General features: G+C 38.7%; 2 protein-coding genes across 3 annotated transcripts; both read left to right on the forward strand.

Annotated features, from left to right (window-relative positions):
* Window positions 1-91: 91 nt before the first annotated feature.
* depdc4 (DEP domain containing 4) lies at window positions 92-4,997 on the forward strand. The gene is made up of 9 exons (XM_026147173.2): window positions 92-241; window positions 752-1,172; window positions 1,523-1,677; window positions 1,773-1,968; window positions 2,079-2,329; window positions 2,490-2,632; window positions 2,829-2,954; window positions 3,125-3,203; window positions 3,438-4,997. Exons 1-9 carry the CDS (start codon window positions 166-168, stop codon window positions 3,635-3,637), a joined length of 1,647 nt encoding a protein of 548 aa, XP_026002958.1. The 5' UTR covers window positions 92-165; the 3' UTR covers window positions 3,638-4,997.
* Window positions 4,998-5,434: 437 nt separating this feature from the next.
* scyl2 (SCY1 like pseudokinase 2) lies at window positions 5,435-17,633 on the forward strand. 2 transcript variants are annotated; one of them, XM_026147269.2, is made up of 19 exons: window positions 5,435-5,576; window positions 8,209-8,405; window positions 8,582-8,739; window positions 9,005-9,149; window positions 11,322-11,471; window positions 11,566-11,787; window positions 12,496-12,612; window positions 12,704-12,829; window positions 13,027-13,203; window positions 13,517-13,528; window positions 13,726-13,848; window positions 14,859-14,972; window positions 15,499-15,631; window positions 15,747-15,865; window positions 15,987-16,087; window positions 16,313-16,382; window positions 16,472-16,549; window positions 16,654-16,779; window positions 16,857-17,633. In XM_026147269.2, exons 2-19 carry the CDS (start codon window positions 8,229-8,231, stop codon window positions 17,478-17,480), a joined length of 2,772 nt encoding a protein of 923 aa, XP_026003054.1. In that variant the 5' UTR covers window positions 5,435-5,576; window positions 8,209-8,228; the 3' UTR covers window positions 17,481-17,633. The 2 variants fall into 2 exon arrangements, with proteins under 2 accessions (XP_026003054.1, XP_026003055.1); XM_026147270.2 differs by lacking the exon at window positions 13,517-13,528.
* The last annotated feature ends 2,847 nt before the right edge of the window (window positions 17,634-20,480 follow it).

Here is a 20,480-nt window from a genome sequence, read left to right on the forward strand (position 1 = left end):
GTTATAAAAATTTCATTTTAAAAACGAAACAAAACAAATAAAACAAAAACCTTTCGGGGTATTTTGCACGTGTGGCTGTTGTAGCCTCTGGGGGGCAGCAGCGGGGTTGAGTCGGTTCATTTTAGAGGAAGAAGAACGTGATTACGTCACATATAGAGTTTCGTGATGGCGCTTGATTTGACTCCTCGGTTTAGAAGGTTGAACAGCCAAACTCGAAGCTTTCGTGAAAATCTACAGCATGGTAAGATATGAGTTTCGTTTTAACGAGTTTCTCATTTACAGAAATGACTATGCAAACATAGCATAGCAATTAATACACATGCTAGATGGAACTAGTGATAATTATAAACACGGTTGCCACCACAAACACGTCGTTATCAGTGGGCTTGTAAATTAACTTTCAACTGTAGTTTTATAAAATAAAGTATTAAATTGAAATAGTCTCGTAAAGTACTTCAACGTAGTACATAAACACCATGATAATGACATGCAGTGTAGCTTTTACTTACTAGTTCAATTCATTTCATTTCAATTCAAAATTTATTTATACAGCGCCACATCACAACAACAGTTGTAACCCTAACCCTTTCTAATTAGATGGAGGAAATATTACAAACTCCCCTTATCCTTCAAACTTTTAAACAAGTCATTAACATCCAACAATTACCTTTGGCTACAGTTAAGCAAGTTCTAGTTTAAACTCACTGGAGTCACTTTTTCTTCAAACCTCTGTTTCTTTAATTACCAACAGGCCTCTCTGGGCCCTTTGGTGCCACCCAGCTGTGGCACAACATCATCCAAGCCCTACAGACTCAAGTGGAAGTACGCAGCTGCAGGAGACATTTACGTGTTTACGCTGAATGTTTCACAGGCTCAGACGCTGTGGACGCAGTTCTCAGTTACTTGATGCAGAACGTGGCATTTTGCACAAGTGAAGTTTCTCGTCTCAAAGCTGCTCGACTCTGTCAGGCTTTGATGGAGGCGAAGGTATTTGAACCAGTAGGCACAAAGCTGTTTCGCAGGGACAAGGAGGTGACCTTTGAGGACAGCAGCTGCAGTCTTTACCGTTTTCTGGAATACAAAGGATTTTCGAATTCTGATGTGAAGGGAAACATTAATGCAGAAAACATACTGCCAGAACAACAGGAGATAAAAAAGAAGAGGAGCTCAAGGTGAGTTTTACATAAAATCCTCTCTGTTCTGTTACATTGGTGCTTAATTTACATTTATTTTCCAGTATTAAAGCATGTGAATCACCACTGAAAGTGCTGATCTGAACACTGAAACTCTCATCTTTGCAGAATAGGTGTATTATGATTTTTTTATTTTTTATTTTTTTAGTAAATTTGTTGCATTTATCTTAATGTTCTCATTTCAGTTTCTTCATAGCTAAGACATTATAAACATCAACACTCATGCTAAGTATTACAACATTTTGTATTTAGATTTTTATTTAGAAAAAAGAAACATATACACAGAACCAAAGTGTTTGTTATCATCCAAATGTTTCCTGTTCTTTCAGGAGGCTGAATGAATTAAGAACAATTGCCAATCCTCTTGCTGTTGGATCTTCAGACAGAAGGGTTGAAAGATTGCTAAGGGCCATCAATCTGCAGCCATCCTTGTCTGCAGCTCACAACAGAACCACCACATCTTCTACCTTTCTTTCCAAAACTGGTAATGAGCAAATGTGCCAGTATAGTAAGGGGGGGGGATTTCGAGTGGACAGATATTTTTGTTTTTGTTTATTTTGCTCTTTCTTCCTTCCATAGTGTCAGATCAGGTTTGGAAGCAGCAAACCGTGTTGCAGCTGCTGCAGTTAGTAGAATTGCCAGTGTTGGACTGCATTCTTACCTCTCCTGAAAGAGTTCATCCCCAAACCTGCAAAGCTCCTCTGGCCAACCAGGATCTGGTTATCTCTAACACATGCTTGGAACGAGAGCTGTCTGACACCCTTCCCCTACCCCAGTCAGTCCTCTGATTCATCCCTTGAGGCTTTTGCACTTTGGCTTGAGACCTATTTGTTCATGTATTCCATTACACCTGTAGTATGTTCTTTCATACTTTTTTTTTTCCAGGTTGGATGAGTGGCTGTCAGCAGCAGCAGACTGTTTGGAACTCTTTCCCGACCAGCTGATCGTGGTTGCAGGAGAACAGCTAAGCCTGCAATGTGGAAATGCGTCTTTGGAGGATTCCAGTGCAGAACATATGACAAGCAAGAAGAGGCTGTTGTTTGATACCATTGCCAAATACTACAGTGGACAAGAAAAATCTCCACTCATTTCAGGGCGTTACCTGGACATACATATTGCAGTTCTGAATTTACTGGGTAAGAACCAAAAGAGCTAAGTTTAAGTTTATAGTGACTTTTGATTCATGGTGTGGAGCAATAAGTGATAGGGCTGTGATCTGTACCACAGTTTTGTTTTGTTTTTTGTTTGTTTTTTCTCCAGTCATGAAGGTTAATACTTGTGTCTTTTAATTTCCAGATGAAGGGAAGCTACAGGATGCCATCAAAGCATCTCAGTTGTGTTTGCGGCTGCTGGAAACAAGTCTGAGAGATGAACTGCAAAGACTTCTGGCCTTCATGGCGATAGCAGCTCGCTCAGATGCTTGCCGTCTGCAGAAACAGGTCAGCAGCATCCTCTAAACCACACTGCCAGTTTCATCTTTTTGCACTTTTATAGAATAATAAAAGGCAAATAGTCCATATAGAAAATAACTGAACATGTTTGAATCTGTTTCACTGAATAATCTGATAGTACCGTAGCTTTATTTTGTAAAATTATAAATGAAATTGAATTGAAACCTATTTTTTGTCCTTTCAGACTGATAACAGATCCTTGGTGTGCCGCACATTTCAGAGAGCTCTTGTTCAGAATCATGAATTGACTCGATCACAAAGTGAAGCTCTGGTGTTCTTTCTCATGGACAATCACTCTGAGCTCTTCAAGGTAAAATTCTGTGCTCTCAGAACTACATTGAAATAGTCTTCTTAGACAAACATGCGTTTCCGTCTGGATTTCAACCAGCCTTAAGTTTACTTTTTAATGTCTCTACAAGTACCTGATAGTTGTTACAGTGTTTCCTTTTACTCTCTGGTCTTATCTTGCAATAATGATAGACACCTACAACCCTTATTGAAGCTGTGAGGAGCACACTGAGGACTGTGCAGCAGGGAAAAGATCCTGACTCATTTGCTAGTAAGTTCAATGTTAATTACACTCTGACAAACCATCACACAGTACACCATCAGATGAGATAACAGCTCACTATGTATAGATACACTGTACTTCAGTTTTTTTGTGTACCTATCTTATTTGGAAACACTGTTGCTCCAGATCCACAATAAAAAAACAAAACAAAACCCCCACTTGTTCCTGAGCACTGTGCATCCTCCATGAAAACCATGAAATCCTCTTCATGTTTTGTTGCAGCGTTCACCTTCTGCCAGCAGGTGACTCCACAGGAATACGAGGACCAGCGTGAGGCTACCACCCTGGAGAGCCTCAAACAACTTCTTCATGACATTTCCTCGAGCAAGAGGATGTCTGCCAAGGAGAAGAGGAGGATGCTCAAAGAATTTGAAAAGCATCACCCCGTGGTCTTCCTGCAGCACTTTTCTAGCACTTTCTGAAACACACAAGTAGCTGGGACTGGTTTGACTTCATGGGTGTACCTACAAATTCATGCAGTTTCAGGATTTTAAAAAAAGGTTAAACTTGAATGCATTTTATGATTCTAACTAACAAGGAAGTACTGACTTGCATATGGTTACACCTCTAATGTGTAGTATGCAGAGTGGGGATGGCATTCTGAGGTGGATACATACTACAAATGCTTTTCAAACGGCATGTTTCCATGGGTGTAATCTTTCCAAATCCAAATAAATCACGAGGTAATGATAGCTGAAGTTTTATTTTTAAATTTGCTGGTAACTTGAAGGCAATGAAATTTTAGTTCAGTACATCTGGTCAACAACTGCTGTAGAAAGTATTGCACTAGTTTGAAAACTATATTGTTGGCACAGATTTTACATTCTACAATTTAGCTTTACTGCAGGATAAAATCAAGTGTTAAAAGGGTGTAAAGGGAATACTTAAATTTCAGTACTAAATGAATTCTCACAGCCATCAAATGGTTGTTTTGAGGCAACATTAAGTGAACAGCTTATGCTTCTAGATTGAAGTGCTCTATTTGTATGTGTAATACTAAACTTTTTTTTCCAGTGTGCATCAGGCCTTGGGAATAGTGTTGTGCTTTTCTGGGGCTGTGCATTTTAATTAAGCATTAATTTCTCTACATCACAAAAAGATGTAAAGATGTTATCCATTTTGAGGCCTTGATTTGGTAGCTGTACTTGAAAGAAAAATACTAATTGTTGCAATAATTTCTTTTTCTGTGAACGTTCTAAAAAATGTTATTATTAAATGAAAGCAGGAAGGGTGTTAGGATAACTATCCTCATGTATAATTTTATGGTTAATGACTGTATTTAGTGCCATAATTTAAATATTCTAATTGGAAGTTTTTAGGATTTTTACTTGAAAGATAGACATTATGACCTCATTGGAAAAAGTGCGGTACTCTAACTGGATATGCTACTGATGTAATTTTTCTTTAAAAATTATAAGCATCACTGTAATGAAGACATGGTCGTAATAAAAAATGTGGTCTCATTTTATTTTCAGAAACACTGAAATCATCTAAAAAAAATGCAATTTATGATGCTGAAACATACTTTATTTTGTTTCAGATTAACATGTTTAATAAAGCCTTTCTAAAACTTTCGATGTTGCAGTGTATGTACCACAGTGCAAACTAGAAGTCAGTGTTTTGTAATGGAATAGTGAGGATAAATATAAATTATGATTTTTTTTTTTTTTGGACACACTTCATCTGTTTCTGATTAGGATTTTCAACACTACTATTACTGCAAATGTTTTGTCATTAAGTTAATTCCTATCTGAAATTTAATAAATATTCGAGTGTTCAGTATGAGGGTGACTCTTTGACTTATTGGTCAAGAATTTATGAAAAAACATTTTTGAAATCTACTTTTTTAGAATATTGGTAACAGGGTTGCACCGCACATCGATGGTTTATTATTTATTATTCTCAAATACATAATACAAATTGGTTCCTGTCGTTTTAAACCACGTTTGAAGCCTAAATTATCCTCTAACTACATAATAATCCTTAAAATTCATATTTGTATTCATAGATTTATATTTTTCTAATAATTTATTATAAACATATTGTTTGAATAAATTGACAAAGTGTGAAATAATGACCGTGTATAAAAGTTACGTTTTAACTTAGTTAAAATAAAACCGACCTCGAAGTGGTTATTTAAAAAAAACATAAAAGAAAAAGAGTACCTGATGACGTTGACGCACCTGACTCCGTTAACAAACCCGGAAGTAGAGCTCTTCGTTCACTAGCGTACCAAGCTAACTCATTTCGTATGCTACTGGAAGACATGGGGGCTGTGTTTCACAGCCATTACTGACAGCGGTACGGCTGAGAGCCCACTTACAATAGGAAGTAAAGCGGAGACCCTTTTTTAATATTAAGGTAAGTAGCTGGAGGCATTGGGAGTGAAAGTTTTATATAGAAATAATCGCTGTTTGACTGGAACGTCAGTCTACTTGCGCATTGTTGGCTAGTTAGCTTGGGCAGGTGACTGCTGTGTTCATGTGGGGAAAAAGGCAACATATTGCAACGATGATGTCTGCGACATAGGTAGGCAAAGGGTTAATAGAAGAATTGGAAAGATATCTGTTGACTGCCAGCCGTGCTTTCAGTACTCGTTTGCATTGGCTGTGTGCTAAACAAGATGGTTAACTTGGCTAACATCAAGGTATTTCACAATCAGATCTGACAGACACGCCGAGTGACCCATAACACTTTGAAACCCATGCTAACATGTGGCTTGATCGTGTCGAATATGAAGAACTTATTAATTCCTGCCGACGTTACTTACTTGTTATTAGATACGTCCAGTTTTCATAAACAATTCCACCATGATACTAACAGGCTCTCTGGGGACCAGCTGCTAAGGTGCTAACGACTTTATTAGGTTAGCAACTGGTATTAATATAGATTACAGTCAAGTAAATCACGCGTTTCAATTTAGTTACTCGTCAGCAGACAGTCAGGACGCTTGTTGCAAAGAAAAACAGGGTCATGGGTTTCTATTCATGCGTACTGATATTTTTGCCATTGTTTTTTTTGGCCTTTCCACTCTTTCCAGGCAGAAGCAGTGGCGTGGTAAAATAGGCTATGATGCTGTCTGTTCTATGAAATCTTCAAATCTGATTGCCTTTAGTGCTTTCGATGTTTTGCAGCATTTTTCAGAGCACTGCCACATTTTCAAATGAAGCATCAGGGCTTTAGGGTTTCGATTCTTAAACTGAGGGACAAATTCTAGAACGCTAACAGCTTCAAAAGTAGGTGATGCTATGTGATGCTACATATAATGAGATGAGAAATACTTTATTTATCCCTTAATAGGAAAATTCTGCTGTTACAGTAGTTGAAATGATGAGGAAATTATAATATTGTCTGGCAGCTGCCTGTCCAAGAAGTGAACAGGCTGGTCTGGATTATCGGTGGATGGATAAAAAATTGTTCAGTGACCATCTCTCCACCACAGCTTCAAAAACATCCAGTTTGCAGTCAGTCACAGACCCTGGTTTTCCTAGTTGTTTTATTCAGTTTGTTGGTGTCAGCAGCTCCGATGCTGCTCCTCCAGCAAACCACAGCAAAGTCAAAATTGAATTTAAGTTTGAAAGCATTTATAAAACGTTTTATTAAGAATCACTGTATTTTGAACATTTCAAACCCATCCATAACACTTTAAATGTAGGGTTCTGTAAAGAATTAATTATTAAAACTGCAGCTTACGTGGCAATGTATGGATTTGCTGGGAGCTTATTCGGTTCAAACATCAAAGGTCTAGAAGGCTGCTCAAGAAAGATTAAGAACACTGAAGGAAGTGTTTGCATTTTAAAAAAATAAACGTAACAAACAAAAAAAACTTGCTTCACAATCATCGGTCATGCTCTTTTGTCTAGGTTTCTGTTGCCTAACTTGCTCTTACTCTAGACTATTTTGAAAGAGAGCATTAATGTGGTGTGGCTCAGTTTGCTCTGAGTCATTTTATATTTCTGGGGACAGCGCGGATTGTTACTATGCTTATTCTCCTCAGCCAGCACAGGGAGGATGCTGGTGGGGACTTTGATGTGCAAATTTTCAAGCAGGTGCATTAGTGCATGTCTAATGGTTTGTTGAAGGCTTTTGCTTTGCCAGAAGCACACAGATGTCTCTTTCACCAACTACCTACACAGAATATTTGTGTTTCAAGTCCCATGAAGCTGACAAAATGAGCAAATAACCTTTTTGTGAAGCCTTCCACCGATTTCATCTTAATATAGTAGAAGTTTTTGCTAAACAGGAGAATGGGGTGAAAGCCAGGGAACGGGTTTGGGAATGCACACTCGCGTTTTTAGAGGCTTCTTAGTAGGGTCACCATAAAGGCCTATTCTGAAACAGGAAAAGGAAACGCATTTGAAACAGCTTCATATTTTAATTAAATTATTGATATGTGGCTGCAGTTTACTGATAATCTTTTGCAAAAGGAACTGATTTAATCAATCTCATTATTGGGGGTTTTGTGTAAACACAGCCTTCCTATTTAATTTCTTTAACCACTGTCTTTTTTTTCTAAAAGGTGCTTCTTCAGTATCTGCAGAAATCCAAAGACCTGTTGATATACAAGGCTTTTATATCATTGAAAAGAAGTTGTTTTTTTTTCTCCTACTGACCAGAGTTGTGGGCTTTTTTTTTGGGCATGCATCTGTACTATAGTCTGCCAAACTATTGTTGGTTTGTGTACAGCACAGACAGTACATGCTGAATGTACTGAATCTAATATTACCACCATATTCCACATCTTTATTGAAAAATTCTATCATCAGAATAAGGTCTAATGCGTGATATACAAACTGAATTTACAGTTTGCATGGCCAACTTGCAATTTGGGGAATTGCTATATTAAGAATAACAGTGGAGTATACTGTAACTGTGCATGTAACATAGTGCCTGGTTGCAAAAACTGCAAAGAATTTCCTCATCTGACTGACTCTAGCTTATGTCTTTAACCTCTGATCATTCCTTAATGATCATCATCAATGTTTTATTTCAGCTGCCAGGTTGAGCCTGAACATGGAGTCCATGCTGAACAAATTGAAAAGCACTGTCACTAAGGTGACAGCCGATGTCACTAGTGCTGTTATGGGCAACCCTGTGACACGGGAGTTTGAGGTGGGGCGACACATTGCAAGTGGAGGTCCCGGCTTGAGCTGGAGGATCTATAATGGCACCAAGAAGTCCACCAAACAGGTAGGTGTGTGTGTGTGTGTGTGTGTCTCTCTGACCAGACCACCTCTTGACACAAGTTTAGATTTGATCCAAGTTCATAAATGATTTACCCGACTTTTGCTGAAAGGGGAAAAGGAATTAATTTGAGACTGAAAACTGCACTGTCACCATGTTGTTGTATGTCTTTTACCCTCCAGGAAGTAGCGGTTTTTGTTTTTGACAAGAAAATGATTGACAAGTATCAGAAATTTGAGAAGGACCAAATCATCGATTCACTGAAAAGAGGAGTGCAACAGCTAACCAGACTGCGTCACCCTCGACTCCTGACTGTTCAGCATCCCTTGGAAGAATCACGGTGATTAACACACACACACACACACACACGTATGTATGTCATGGATGAAACTGAATGAGTCACTGCTCAGAGGATATCTTGACATTTGAGATGAAAATGGATCATGGCAAGTAAAGGTTAAGGCCTTGTGCTTTCTTTCTTTTCATCCATGACAGCTCTAAATTCATAATTCTCTTCCGTCTGTTTTTACTCTTTCTGTTTTGTTTATTCTCTGTCTGTTATTGCTTTGAATTGAACTGATGACATTTATTTATTTGGCCCTCAGAGACTGCTTGGCATTCTGTACAGAGCCGGTGTTTGCCAGCCTGTCCAACGTGCTTGGCCAATGGGACAACCTGCCCAGCCCTGTGCCCAGCGACATCAAGGAGTACAAGCTCTATGATGTGGAGACCAAGTATGGCTTGCTACAGGTGAGCATGTAGGCAGAATAGATTTCTTTTTGTATGGCTGCGTGTTTCTTGATGAATAATTTAAAAAAAAAAAAAAAAAAAAAAAAAAAAGGTCAGAGCTGCTTTTACATTTATTTTCAGTTCACTCCAGTAGGAGAAAGTGGAGGACAAAAGAAGTAGCATTCCTAACAAAAAACTATGTACAGTAGATTGTCAGTATCTGAAAGCTATATCCTTAAGAAATGAGAAAAAAATAAATAAACCGAAAGACCTGACACAGGACCTGAGAGACTCATGTGTCCCTTCACTTGACCCATCTGCTGTTCACTGAAGCCTCATCAGAAATGGTGTCAGTGGAAGTGAAGCGCACGATCTGATATCGTCGTGTTGGTGTTGTTCCCAGATCATCATACTAAATGTTGTTCCAGGATCAACATTGCAAGTGGCCAATCACATTGTTGTGACGTTATTCTTTTGCGACTTCAGGAAAAACCGCCGTAAAACCAAAAACTACTTAAGCTGCGAGAAACCGCCTCTGTCCGCCAATCAACGCACCCTGACCCTAACCCTAACCGTAACCCTTTAAGAAACGGTAAGCAGAATTGATATTGTCCTTGCAACATTGGAATTTCATAAATGCACAAATGGCTTGGCGCGCAAAAGAATAACGTCACAACAATGTGATTGGTCACTTGCGATGTTGATCCTGGAACAACATTTTCATGATGATCTGGGAACAACACCAACACGACGATATCAGATCATCCAAGTGAAGCTGTCAAGAAATCATTCTTAAGGAAGAAAAACGGAGAAAAGGCTGAAGAATGCCAAATTACACAACTGAAAATTGTTAGCAACTGGTCTGGTGTAGTGTAGATTTCAAACTTTAAATGTTTGTAAGTCATTGTTAATATGTATGGAGGAGGTCAGGAGAGAGGTATAACAATGAGTGTTTACAGATGTACAGATGTATGTAAAACACGGTAGAGGCTCTGTCATGGTTTTGGGCTGCATTTCAGGCGGTGGTGTTGGGGATCTTGTCAGAACTGATGGAAATATAAACCCAGAGCATTACCATCAGATTTTTATCCACCAGGTAACACCTTCTGGAAAGCATCTGGTTGGCAATGACTTGAAAAAAAAAAGCATACCTGGATAGAAAAAACCCACAATAAACACTATCAGTCATAGATTAGCTTCCCCAGAGGCTAGACCTAAACTTTATTGAAGCAGTGGAAGGTCATCTTAACAGAGTACAGAACAATAAATCAGAACAATATATCAATAAATGTCTACATCTGCTTCCCATTTTCCCATTAAAACATAAAGAAATGAAGGGTAGCTTACGACTTTTAAACAGTAAAGGGATCAATTTACTGTCACTATTAGGGATGGGTATTGTTTAGGTTTCATTCGATACCGGTGCCAAACCGGTACTTTTGTCAGATCCAGATATCTGACATAATGGCACCGGTATCCATCCCTAGTCACTATATTAATTTGAGACTGAGCAAAGCACATGGCAAACTAGACTTTTAAAGCTTTTAATTAAGCATTTATTTACACAACAGTACTGGTTATTAATGTAGTTGCAATAATCAGCTTCTCAGTCTTTCTTTACAGGTTACAGAGCAAGAAATACTGGTGTTTATTTAGTGCACACTTCCTCTTCTCTTTTTTTCTTCTATTTTTTTTCTTAGTACTATGCTTGGAGATCCAAAACATTTTCTATGCTCTTTCTTCTCAAAGCCAGTTGAACCTGCTTGATGCCAAGCCTTGCCTGTCACCTTTTAGAATTATGTTTTATGACAGGTTGTAATACCAGGGAACATTTTACATTCACCTCCACCTCCGTTATTGTCTCTGTCACCCACATTGGTCCTAATTCTTCTATTTTTTTTCCTCAGAGCATTTCTCATCTGTTATATAAAGCAGGGGATTGAAGCTGAAAGACCTTAAAAGAAATGCCTGCAGTGTTTAGCATCAGTTGGTTGTTACACAACTTTTACTGCAGCAGTGCAGAATTGTGTTTAAACTTTATGACCCAGAACTCATTTACAGTGTGTTAAAATGTATGTTGACCCAGTTAAACTGATAATACTGGTGTATCTTGGTTGTTTGAGGCAAACCATGATTAATAATTAATTTATCTTGTTCAGATTTCCCAATAACTTCAGTTTTCTCTCTCTTCAGATCTCGGAGGGTTTGTCCTTTCTCCACAGCGGGGTGAAAATGGTCCATGGCAATCTGTGTCCAGAGAACATTATCCTCAACAAGAGTGGTGCGTGGAAGATCATGGGTTTTGACTTCAGCATCTCCTCTAACAACCCGTCAGATGCTGAGGTATGTTTTCAGCCTGCTTGGCTTATTGCCGTGACGAAGCTCTACCAGAATAACATCTTGCAACTTTTTGACGTCTTACTTTAATTTCCTGTAGCCCAAGTACACATGTAAAGAGTGGCAGCCCAACCTTCCTCCACTCTGCCTACCCAACCCAGAGTACCTGGCTCCTGAGTACATACTGTCAGTTAGCTGTGACGCTGCCTCTGACATGTATTCTCTGGGCGTGGTCATGCATGCTGTCTTCAATGAGGGGAAGCCTGTTTTCCAAGTCAACAAGCATGACATTTTTAAGAGTTTCAGCAGGCAGCTGGACCAGGTAAGTGAAGCTGTATTGTAGACATGTTGTGGGTTTGTTTTTTTTTGTTTTTTTTTGTTGGTTTCTTTTTTTTAATGACTGCTGCTCAAAAAAACCAAAACCTTTGCACAGTCTTTGGCTTTGATTTTCAAAAATGCTTGTTGTAGGCATTGTTGTTGTTTTTTTTGGTGCATTTGTGCATGTGCATCCATCTTTCTCCATCCTCTTATTTTTGCCTTTGTTCCTTGATGCCCTCCACTTGAGCTGATTTCCCTGTGAAACGGGATTTGATTGTCACCAGTCATTAGAGAGCAGATGTTTGAAGTAAACAAAAAATGATGTGCGGCTGTGCCAAGATAACAATGTTGCCTTGAGAATAAAAGTGGACCATAATAAAGGGAACAAATACACTTATTTGGTTTCCAGCTATTCCTTCAAAGTCTTCATCACAAATATTAGTATGGGCAGTATAGATGTAAACTCCAGCTTGCCTGGTTTGTTTAGTTTTTATGCTCAGCTACTGTCATCTGTTGAGATCTGAGTCATTTACCAACTCATAGTTCAGGCGCAAGAGAACCATGACAGTAACAGTCTAAACTCCAAGAAAAGATCCTCTAAACTAATGTGGACTTAATGTATTGATAAACTATGGAATACATTACAGCTATAATACAAATAACTTGGGTATATGTTACTGTTATGGGGTTTATTCTTGTCTTTCAATTGTAGTTGAGCAGCATGAGTCCAGCGGTGCTGAGCAAGATCCCAGAGGAGGTGCGGGAGCATGTCAAAATGCTGCTCAGTGTCACACCTAATGTCCGGCCTGATGCCGACCAGATGACTAAGGTCTGCATATTCATTGCTTGCATAAGAATATCATTCCATCGTTCATAGGCCTCCCTTTGAGGAAAAATATTTTTTTGTGTGTGTTTTTCAGATCCCATTTTTTGATGATGTTGGTGCAGTCACTCTGCAGTACTTTGATTCCCTCTTCCAGAGGGACAACCTACAGAAGTCCCAGTTCTACAAAGGACTCCCCAAAGTCCTACCCAAGCTACCAAAGGTAAATGCTGCAAACAAGTCCCCCCAAAGACTTGTTTGCAGTGTGAATACTGGAGATTTCACCTTCATTTTCAGGATTTGTATAAACACGTTGGTTTACTCCTGAGTTAGCAGTATTACTGTGTTACACTCGATCTTATGACTCCTATTAGTCATGTCATTTCATCTTTTACCTATTCTGTTGTGTCTTCTCTTTAGAGAGTGGTTGTATATCGCATCTTGCCAGCTTTGACCTCTGAGTTCGTCAATCCGGACATGGTTCCCTTTGTGCTTCCCAACGTGCTGCTGATTGCTGAAGAGTGCACCAAGGACGAATATGTTCGCCTCATCCTGCCTGACCTCACGCCTGTTTTCAAGCAGCAAGAGCCTATTCAGGTATACAGAAATGTAACCTGACACAGACACTAATTTAAACTTGTGCACATTTGCAACAACTGGTGCTTTAAGAAACGTCACTTTTGAAATATACACATCGCCTTAGGATGGATCCTCAGGTATGGAAGTATATCTGTTTTAAAAACTCTGTTTGCATGATATATTTTTTTCCCACTTTGAGACACGTGTGTAATTAATATTTGATATGTGATTGAACAGTTGTATTTAGCCTGCCTAAAACGCATGGTGCTTTATGTCTTGTTCTGTCGCATTATCAAGACTTCTCTGTATTTTTCTTCCCATGCCTCTTCAGGCTAGCAATATGGTGAGTGGTTTTTCTGCTGTGAATATTCTCTCGTCGCATCAGCTTAGTGTATGTGTTATGTTGTTAGTGATACTAAAAGCTGTACTAAAACCACTGGAATGAGTCTCTTACTTCCGTCTTCCACTGTACTCACCTGTTGAACATAGGCTAGTATTTCCTCACTCTTGTTTTCTTAACTGAGTCTCTGTGTTGTGCAGATTCTGCTGATATTCCTGCAAAAGATGGACCTACTGCTGACTAAAACGCCACCAGATGATATAAAGAATAGTGTGCTGCCCATGGTCTACAGAGCTCTGGAAGCCCCTTCAGTACAGATTCAGGTACAGAGGGGAAACAGGAATGGTGAAATAGATTATGATTCAAGGAGCTACTGTGCACATAATTTGTGAAAAAACATAGATGCAGTTTTATAAACATTCTAAGATATTCTTGGTATGTCTGGTTCTTTTTTTTGCTTTAGATATCTTTTGTCTAAATTAGAAACACTATAGCTGTGTCCCTATTCCTAGACCGCATCCTTCGGAGGCCGCATTTGAAGGCTTATTACGTCACAGCCTGGTGACAATGGCTGTCCCAATTCGAAGGCTGCTCCCAATGCGCCCAACAAATGCGTCTTTCATTTCACCGGATTTGAAGGATGGGTTAGTGTATCCTTCGTGGCCCAACCTATTTCCAACAATGGCGGCAGCTACTGTGCTTTAATTTTACTCTTTCTGGGTCACAAAATAAACTTTCAACATATTTTCAGGGGTGAATGTAGGTGTTAATTTAAAAATGTTATTGTTTGGCTTTCTTCAGTGTTTTATTTGTTCCTGAGTAAATCAGTTTGGCTGAGATTAAAGTTATAGTTTTCACACAGCCTAATAAATGTCAAACAGAAAACTGGTGAACCTCCTAAGACCTCACAGAAGTGTGAAAATGGTAGAGAATTTACTCCAGTGTCCTGTTATATTTTAGGAAGCAGGGAGCTGACAGCTGAGTTTATTGAACTCTACCGAGACAGCTGGTGACGCAAATCTGAAGGCTAGACCGTCCCATTTCACAGCCTCGCACTTCCAGCGTTCTCGGTCTTCGAAGGACTCGGCCCATGTAGATCGCATAGGCTGGGTCCTTCGAAGGATGCGGCCTAGGAATTGGGACACAGCTTATAAGAGTAGTTGCTAATTTTTACTTCATTGGTGTTTATTTTTAGAATTGTGCTTTGTCAGTTTGAGACATTCATTTTTGCCTGTACTCTTAGTTCTCCTTTTAGTGTTGCAAGCACAGTAAGAATGCATTTCAACTCATTATCAAAATGTCACATTTAATAACATTATCTCTCGCTGAGCAGGAGCTGTCCCTCAACATCATCCCAACCTTTGCAAACCTGATTGATTACCCATCTATGAAGAACTCTCTCATCCCTCGGATCAAATCAGCCTGCCTACAGACATCCTCACTTGCTGTGAGTCTACATCGCTCATTCTGCTCTCGAGCTGTTTACCTCAATAAAATGATATATATATATATATAGATATAGAGATATATAGATATAGAGATATATAGATATAGAGATATATAGATATAGAGATATATAGATATAGAGATATATAGATAGATATAGAGATATATATATATATAGATATAGAGATATATATATATATAGATATAGAGATATAGAGATATATATATATATATATATATATATATATATAGATATAGAGATATATATATATAGATATAGAGATATATATAGATAGAGATATAGAGATATATATATATAGATATAGAGATATAGATATAGAGATATAGATATAGATAGATATAATTTTTTTTTTTTTTTTTTTTAAGTCTTTACTTTGCCTTTTCTTTTCTAAAAATGCCACATTCTTGTTTTCAGTGTTGTTAGCTACTGACTGAAATGCATTAATGTGTTTCCTGTTTAATTCTGTAATTTGCTGTGTCACCGTGTGTCTTGTCTCGATGTGTAGGTGCGAGTGAACTCTCTCGTGTGCCTGGGGAAGATTTTAGAATATCTAGACAAGTGGTTTGTCATTGATGAGATCCTGCCCTTCCTGCAACAGATCCCCTCTAGAGAACCAGCAGTACTCATGGGCATCTTAGGTAAACAAACCGTAGCGTCTCCCCTCCTCAGAGGAAGTTACACATATTACCATATCATTTCACATTTTGTTTTTCTTAAGAATTCTTTATTTGACGTGATTCCTCTTTACTTTAGGGATCTATAAGTGCACATTCAACCACAAGAAGCTGGGCATCCCCAAAGAGCATCTTGCTACCAAGAGTTTGCCCCACCTCGTCTCCCTCAGTATAGACAACAACCTCAATCTCAATCAAGTACTGCACAGTCAAACTGATATGATATTTGTGTTATTTAACTGTAACTTTCTAAAAACAACAGAAAACTTTATATAAATATTAATATAACACATAGGGTAATTGATATGCTTTCTTCCAGTTTAACTCTTTCATGATGGTTATCCGTGACATGCTGAGCCGCATGGAGACAGAGCACAAGACCAAGCTGGAGCAGTTACACATCATGCAGGAGCAGCAGAGGTGTCTTTCTTAATTTAGTTCACCACGTACAGTAAAACTCCTAATTATCTTTGATTAAATGACTGTGAATATTAATTGTGATTTTTATTTTTTATTTTATTTTTTTTAAACTACAAATGTCCTAGAATGTTTAAAGTACCTCTAATCTTTAATAGAGAGCAATTAACAGACAGTACTGTTGGTAATGTTATGACTAAGTAAGCACTTACAAATGTCATTTAACAGGAGCATGAACATATCAAATCCACTCAACCAAGCAGAGGAGAGCAAGAGCCCACCTAATTCTGGCAACCAGGTGATTGCTTGATTTCATGACAGTCATCGGCTCTGACAACGTGACTGTAAATGTTAGCCTCTCTTAAAATCTCTTCTTTTTGCTTTCAGATTGATGACATCTTTGGTGGCACAGGGGTTAATGGGAAGGAAAATGGATCTGCAGCACCAGTCTCACAGCCTAGCAGAGTATGCAGTTAATTCTTTTGATTAATTTCCACCCGCTTTCTTCTTTGTTCATTTAGCATGCAGCCTGGTTTGCTTATTTCCTTTCTTCCTTTGCACACCTCTAGGTGTCTCTCACGCTAGAAGAGAAGCAGCGATTGGCTAAAGAGCAGGAACAGGCAGCCAAACTGAGGAACCAGCAGCCGTTAGCGCCACAGACGATCAAAGCAGCCACCGCTGGCTCCAACTCACAGGTAAATCCTGACAATATCTGCGTACACAAACACACACTCGTGCTCAAACACTAATCATACTACTTGTTATGTTACAGACTAAGGATCTGACCAGCAGCCTTCTCAGCAACATGACATCTATGTCCATGGCAAACACAGCACGACCAGCCCCAGTGCAAGGATCCACCATGTCTACATTCCCCTCCTCTGGTCCAATGGTCGGCTCCATGGGAACCTCGGTCTCAAATGGTTTTAACCCAGCTATGGGCTTCCAGGCAGGAGGCATGGGGATGGGCATGCGACCCACAGGTCCCAGCCTCTACAGTGGAATGGCCACCACCACCAGCACCCCAAACTTTGGATCCCTCACACAGAATCAAGGAACAACTGGACAAACAAATAAACCTCCTGACATGTCAGCATTGGACAATCTTTTTACATCCAACAAGCCCAAAGTCACTCTTAACCAGATCGGTCCCAAAGCTCCATCTGGAACCAGCAGCCCTTGGCTTGGTCAGTTTAATTCACCCCAGAACCCTCAGACTCAGATGCAGGGTGTGCCAGTTGGTATGGGAGGGGTGGCCGGTGGGTTTGGGATGCAAGCAAACCCTTTTTTCAGCCCTCAGAACTTTGCTCAACCTGCTGCTGCCCCTAGCATGAACCCAAGTGGGATAAAACATAGTGCATCTGTCAACAATGATCTGAAAGACTTATTTGGCTAAACAAGAATTAAAGAGAGACTCCAGGTTAAGTATATTCTTTTAATGACTGTGGACAGAAGAGCCTTGAATTCTCACAGAAAGGCCGACTGAATGTGAAGATTGAAAGTCCTTTCAAGGCTCTTACTGTTGGCATTTTTAATCTGACCTGGCTTAAGTTCTGACTCTCTCTGTTGGCAAACTAACCTGAATTCCATTTTTACTTGACTAGAAGGACAGACTATCGAGGTGAAGTTTCTTCTTCTATGCTGGGGGTTTCCTACTGTTTTTGTACTTAACATTCTTGATGGGTTGACTTGAATTCCAACTCAGATTATTCAGGAAGGGTTTGTGTTTATAACATGAATGATGGCGTGGATGGACTGCAATTCACTTCTTGAACATGTGACGTCTGAGTCAACACAATTGGCGGAAAAATATTTTTAAAAAGTGGTTACTGTGTCTCTCATCTGGTCATTTTCAGGCTTCTGTACCTTTAATCCTGTTTGGATTGTAATCACCCCGTTAATTTGCCGTTATCGGTTGTTATTATTCCTATGACTGTTAATGGTAGGTAGTCACCTCACTGCTAGTGGGCTCAGTAGAACAGGGCTGCTCAAAAGGAAAATAGTGCATAAAGAGGCAGGCAGGAAAGTGGGGGTATAATCTTCTTCTTCTCATTTCTTCTAGGCTTGATTTTTACTTTCACTTACTTTTTACTTGAATTTGCTGCTTCTTGGCGTCCTTGTGCTGATTATATTAAGTTAAAAAAAACTACTTGGTTAGGAAAAGAAGGAATGCACTTCTTTACACAGTCACTAGAGAGCTCCTGCATAATTGAGGCCTTTTCTGCTTATTGCCAATTATGATGGTAGTAGGTGGAGATGGGTGCATGCTGACTATATTTATGGGACTGATTACAACACATAATGGCTTGTCAGTGGGCTGATTACATCCATGCGAACTATACTGCTTTTCCAGACTGTTTTTTAGAATTGCTGCAAGTCTAAAATGATCAGAGAGCTGGCTCGGAAACAGATGCCACAAACAACAAAATGTAATCTAAATGTAGACTGGCAGTAGCTTGAATTTTGGCTCTGAGAAGCATGCAGTCTCTGATCTGCATCCAAGAGGCTCCTCTGTGGAGGAAGTCTGAGAGAGGGTGTCGAATTGACAGCCCCACCGTTGCAGTTCAGGCTAAGAAAACCAAGTAGCTCCTCTGTAGTCTGTTTCTCTGCTGCTACATTAAAGTAAACAGTTTTGACCGCCCAGGCACCTTCTTTTGTAACAAGACCAGTTTCTGTAACTGCAGTATGGGTGACTAACCTGTGTCGGATGTGTGGAGTAACCATTGAAGCAGTGTCCTTTTTAAAAAGGCACTACATAAAAGAGCATATGCACTGCTTTAGCTATTGTGCCTTACGTGGGTACATATTTAAATCTAGACGGCACTCATCTGTTACTCAAGTATTAATGTTTTCCATCTTTATCAGCTGTCTGGCACTTGCTTCTCTAACCACTTGCTTTGTTGCATGTTACTCTCCTTGACCACAAAAGATCTGAAGTTTAATTAACATCTTTTCTTATGATTCCTCATGATTCTAGTGACCAATGAAAAAATATATTAACACGTTTTTACTGATGAGATCTTTAAGGGACTTCTGCGCTACCATTTATGTTGATCAGTTTATGAAATAAAGATTATCACAATATATTTTGATTGTAGCACTTTTCAGCTATCAGTAGACCTGTACTGGTGGCATATTATGAAGTGTAGATAAATAGTTTATTTAAAAGTGGGTTGCTCTGAGAGGGCCTTGCCTTTTTTTTTTTTTTTTTTTTTCTTTTTTTTTTTGTTGTTGTTGTGGTAATGTTTAAGAGGCCTTAGCTGAGTTGTGTGCAATAATCACTGTCGGTTGTTAAGGGTGCATATCGATTGGCTCGAACATCTCTCTCCTTAACTAAAACTTTGTTTTGACCTCTTATAACATAGGTCTGTGAAATTTTCTAAAGAATTAGATATTAATGTGTGCTCATTCTAAAGCTACATTTTTCAAGAATCACAGAATTTTAGGGTTTTTAGGTGTACATTGGTCATACAGGTTGTTTTTTTTTTTTTTTTTCCATGATGATGATGATGATGATGATTGTTTAAAATGTTTTATCTTTTATCACAAAACCCTTTTGGTTTTGTATAAAAATGCCACAAATGGCAGTGTTACTCATTTAACTTAATCCCTGGGTTCTGTTAATTCCTCTGCTTTTCACATACCAGACTAAAAATGTGTCTGCAAATGGATGTTTTTCAACCTTGAGTCAACATGTGGCACATATTATTTCATTGCTAAATGGATGTAGTTTTTGGAGTGTTTCACATATCCTAGCAGAACCCCAAAGGAACAACTGAAAGCTTATTCTTCTACAAGATCATTTATATATGACTGTTGTCCTATATGTGTAGTGTGGGCTTTGTTTCATGTGTCAAGGTGCTGGTCTCTGAGGGTGGAAATCTGTACATATAAAGGAAAGTGCACAATCTAATCTTGTCTGGATTTTTGAGTGTAAATTTAAGAAATGAAGGAGAAGCACAATCCAAAGGAAGTTTTAATAAATTCTTAAAAAGATTTACATGGCACAGCTTGTAGACAATCAGGATTACACGAAATAAGCAAATTAACTAGGGTTAAAAAAAAAAAAAAAGTGAAAACATCTAAAAAGTCCAATAATTACACAAATTGTGAATATTTGAAGATTTACTAAAACATGGAATTTACTTGTATTTTATGGTGAACTGATAAAAAATAACTGATTTTAAGTTAAAAGATTTGTAAGTAGTTTTCTCCAAAGATTTATCTGTAAAGGATTCCACTTATTTAATATAGAATAGGCTACATTAGCCACTATCACAAGTGCTCAACCCAGCCATGTAAAAAACTCGTACATGGCTTAATTTACTGCATCTCTGCATGTTAGTGTAGCTTGATAAAAATTCAAACTTGCAATGAAAACAAAATGACTTCAGCG

The sequence above is a fragment of the Astatotilapia calliptera genome, chromosome 17 (genome assembly GCF_964374335.1).
Source record: "Astatotilapia calliptera chromosome 17, fAstCal68.1, whole genome shotgun sequence".
NCBI lineage: Eukaryota > Metazoa > Chordata > Actinopteri > Cichliformes > Cichlidae > Astatotilapia > Astatotilapia calliptera.

What these genes read in the sequence shown, in the direction of transcription:
- depdc4 (XM_026147173.2), top strand. Translation starts at nt 166, where the DNA reads ATGGCGCTTGATTTGACTCCTCGGTTTAGAAGGTTGAACAGCCAAACT. An exon ending in TGCAGTTCTGAATTTACTGG is followed by an intron (nt 2,330 to 2,489) that starts GTAAGAACCAAA and finishes TTTAATTTCCAG; the next exon opens with ATGAAGGGAAGCTACAGGAT. An exon ending in CTTGCCGTCTGCAGAAACAG is followed by an intron (nt 2,633 to 2,828) that starts GTCAGCAGCATC and finishes TTGTCCTTTCAG; the next exon opens with ACTGATAACAGATCCTTGGT.
- scyl2 (XM_026147269.2), top strand. Translation starts at nt 8,229, where the DNA reads ATGGAGTCCATGCTGAACAAATTGAAAAGCACTGTCACTAAGGTGACA. An exon ending in CCAAGAAGTCCACCAAACAG is followed by an intron (nt 8,406 to 8,581) that starts GTAGGTGTGTGT and finishes TTTACCCTCCAG; the next exon opens with GAAGTAGCGGTTTTTGTTTT. An exon ending in TCCTACCCAAGCTACCAAAG is followed by an intron (nt 12,830 to 13,026) that starts GTAAATGCTGCA and finishes TCTTCTCTTTAG; the next exon opens with AGAGTGGTTGTATATCGCAT.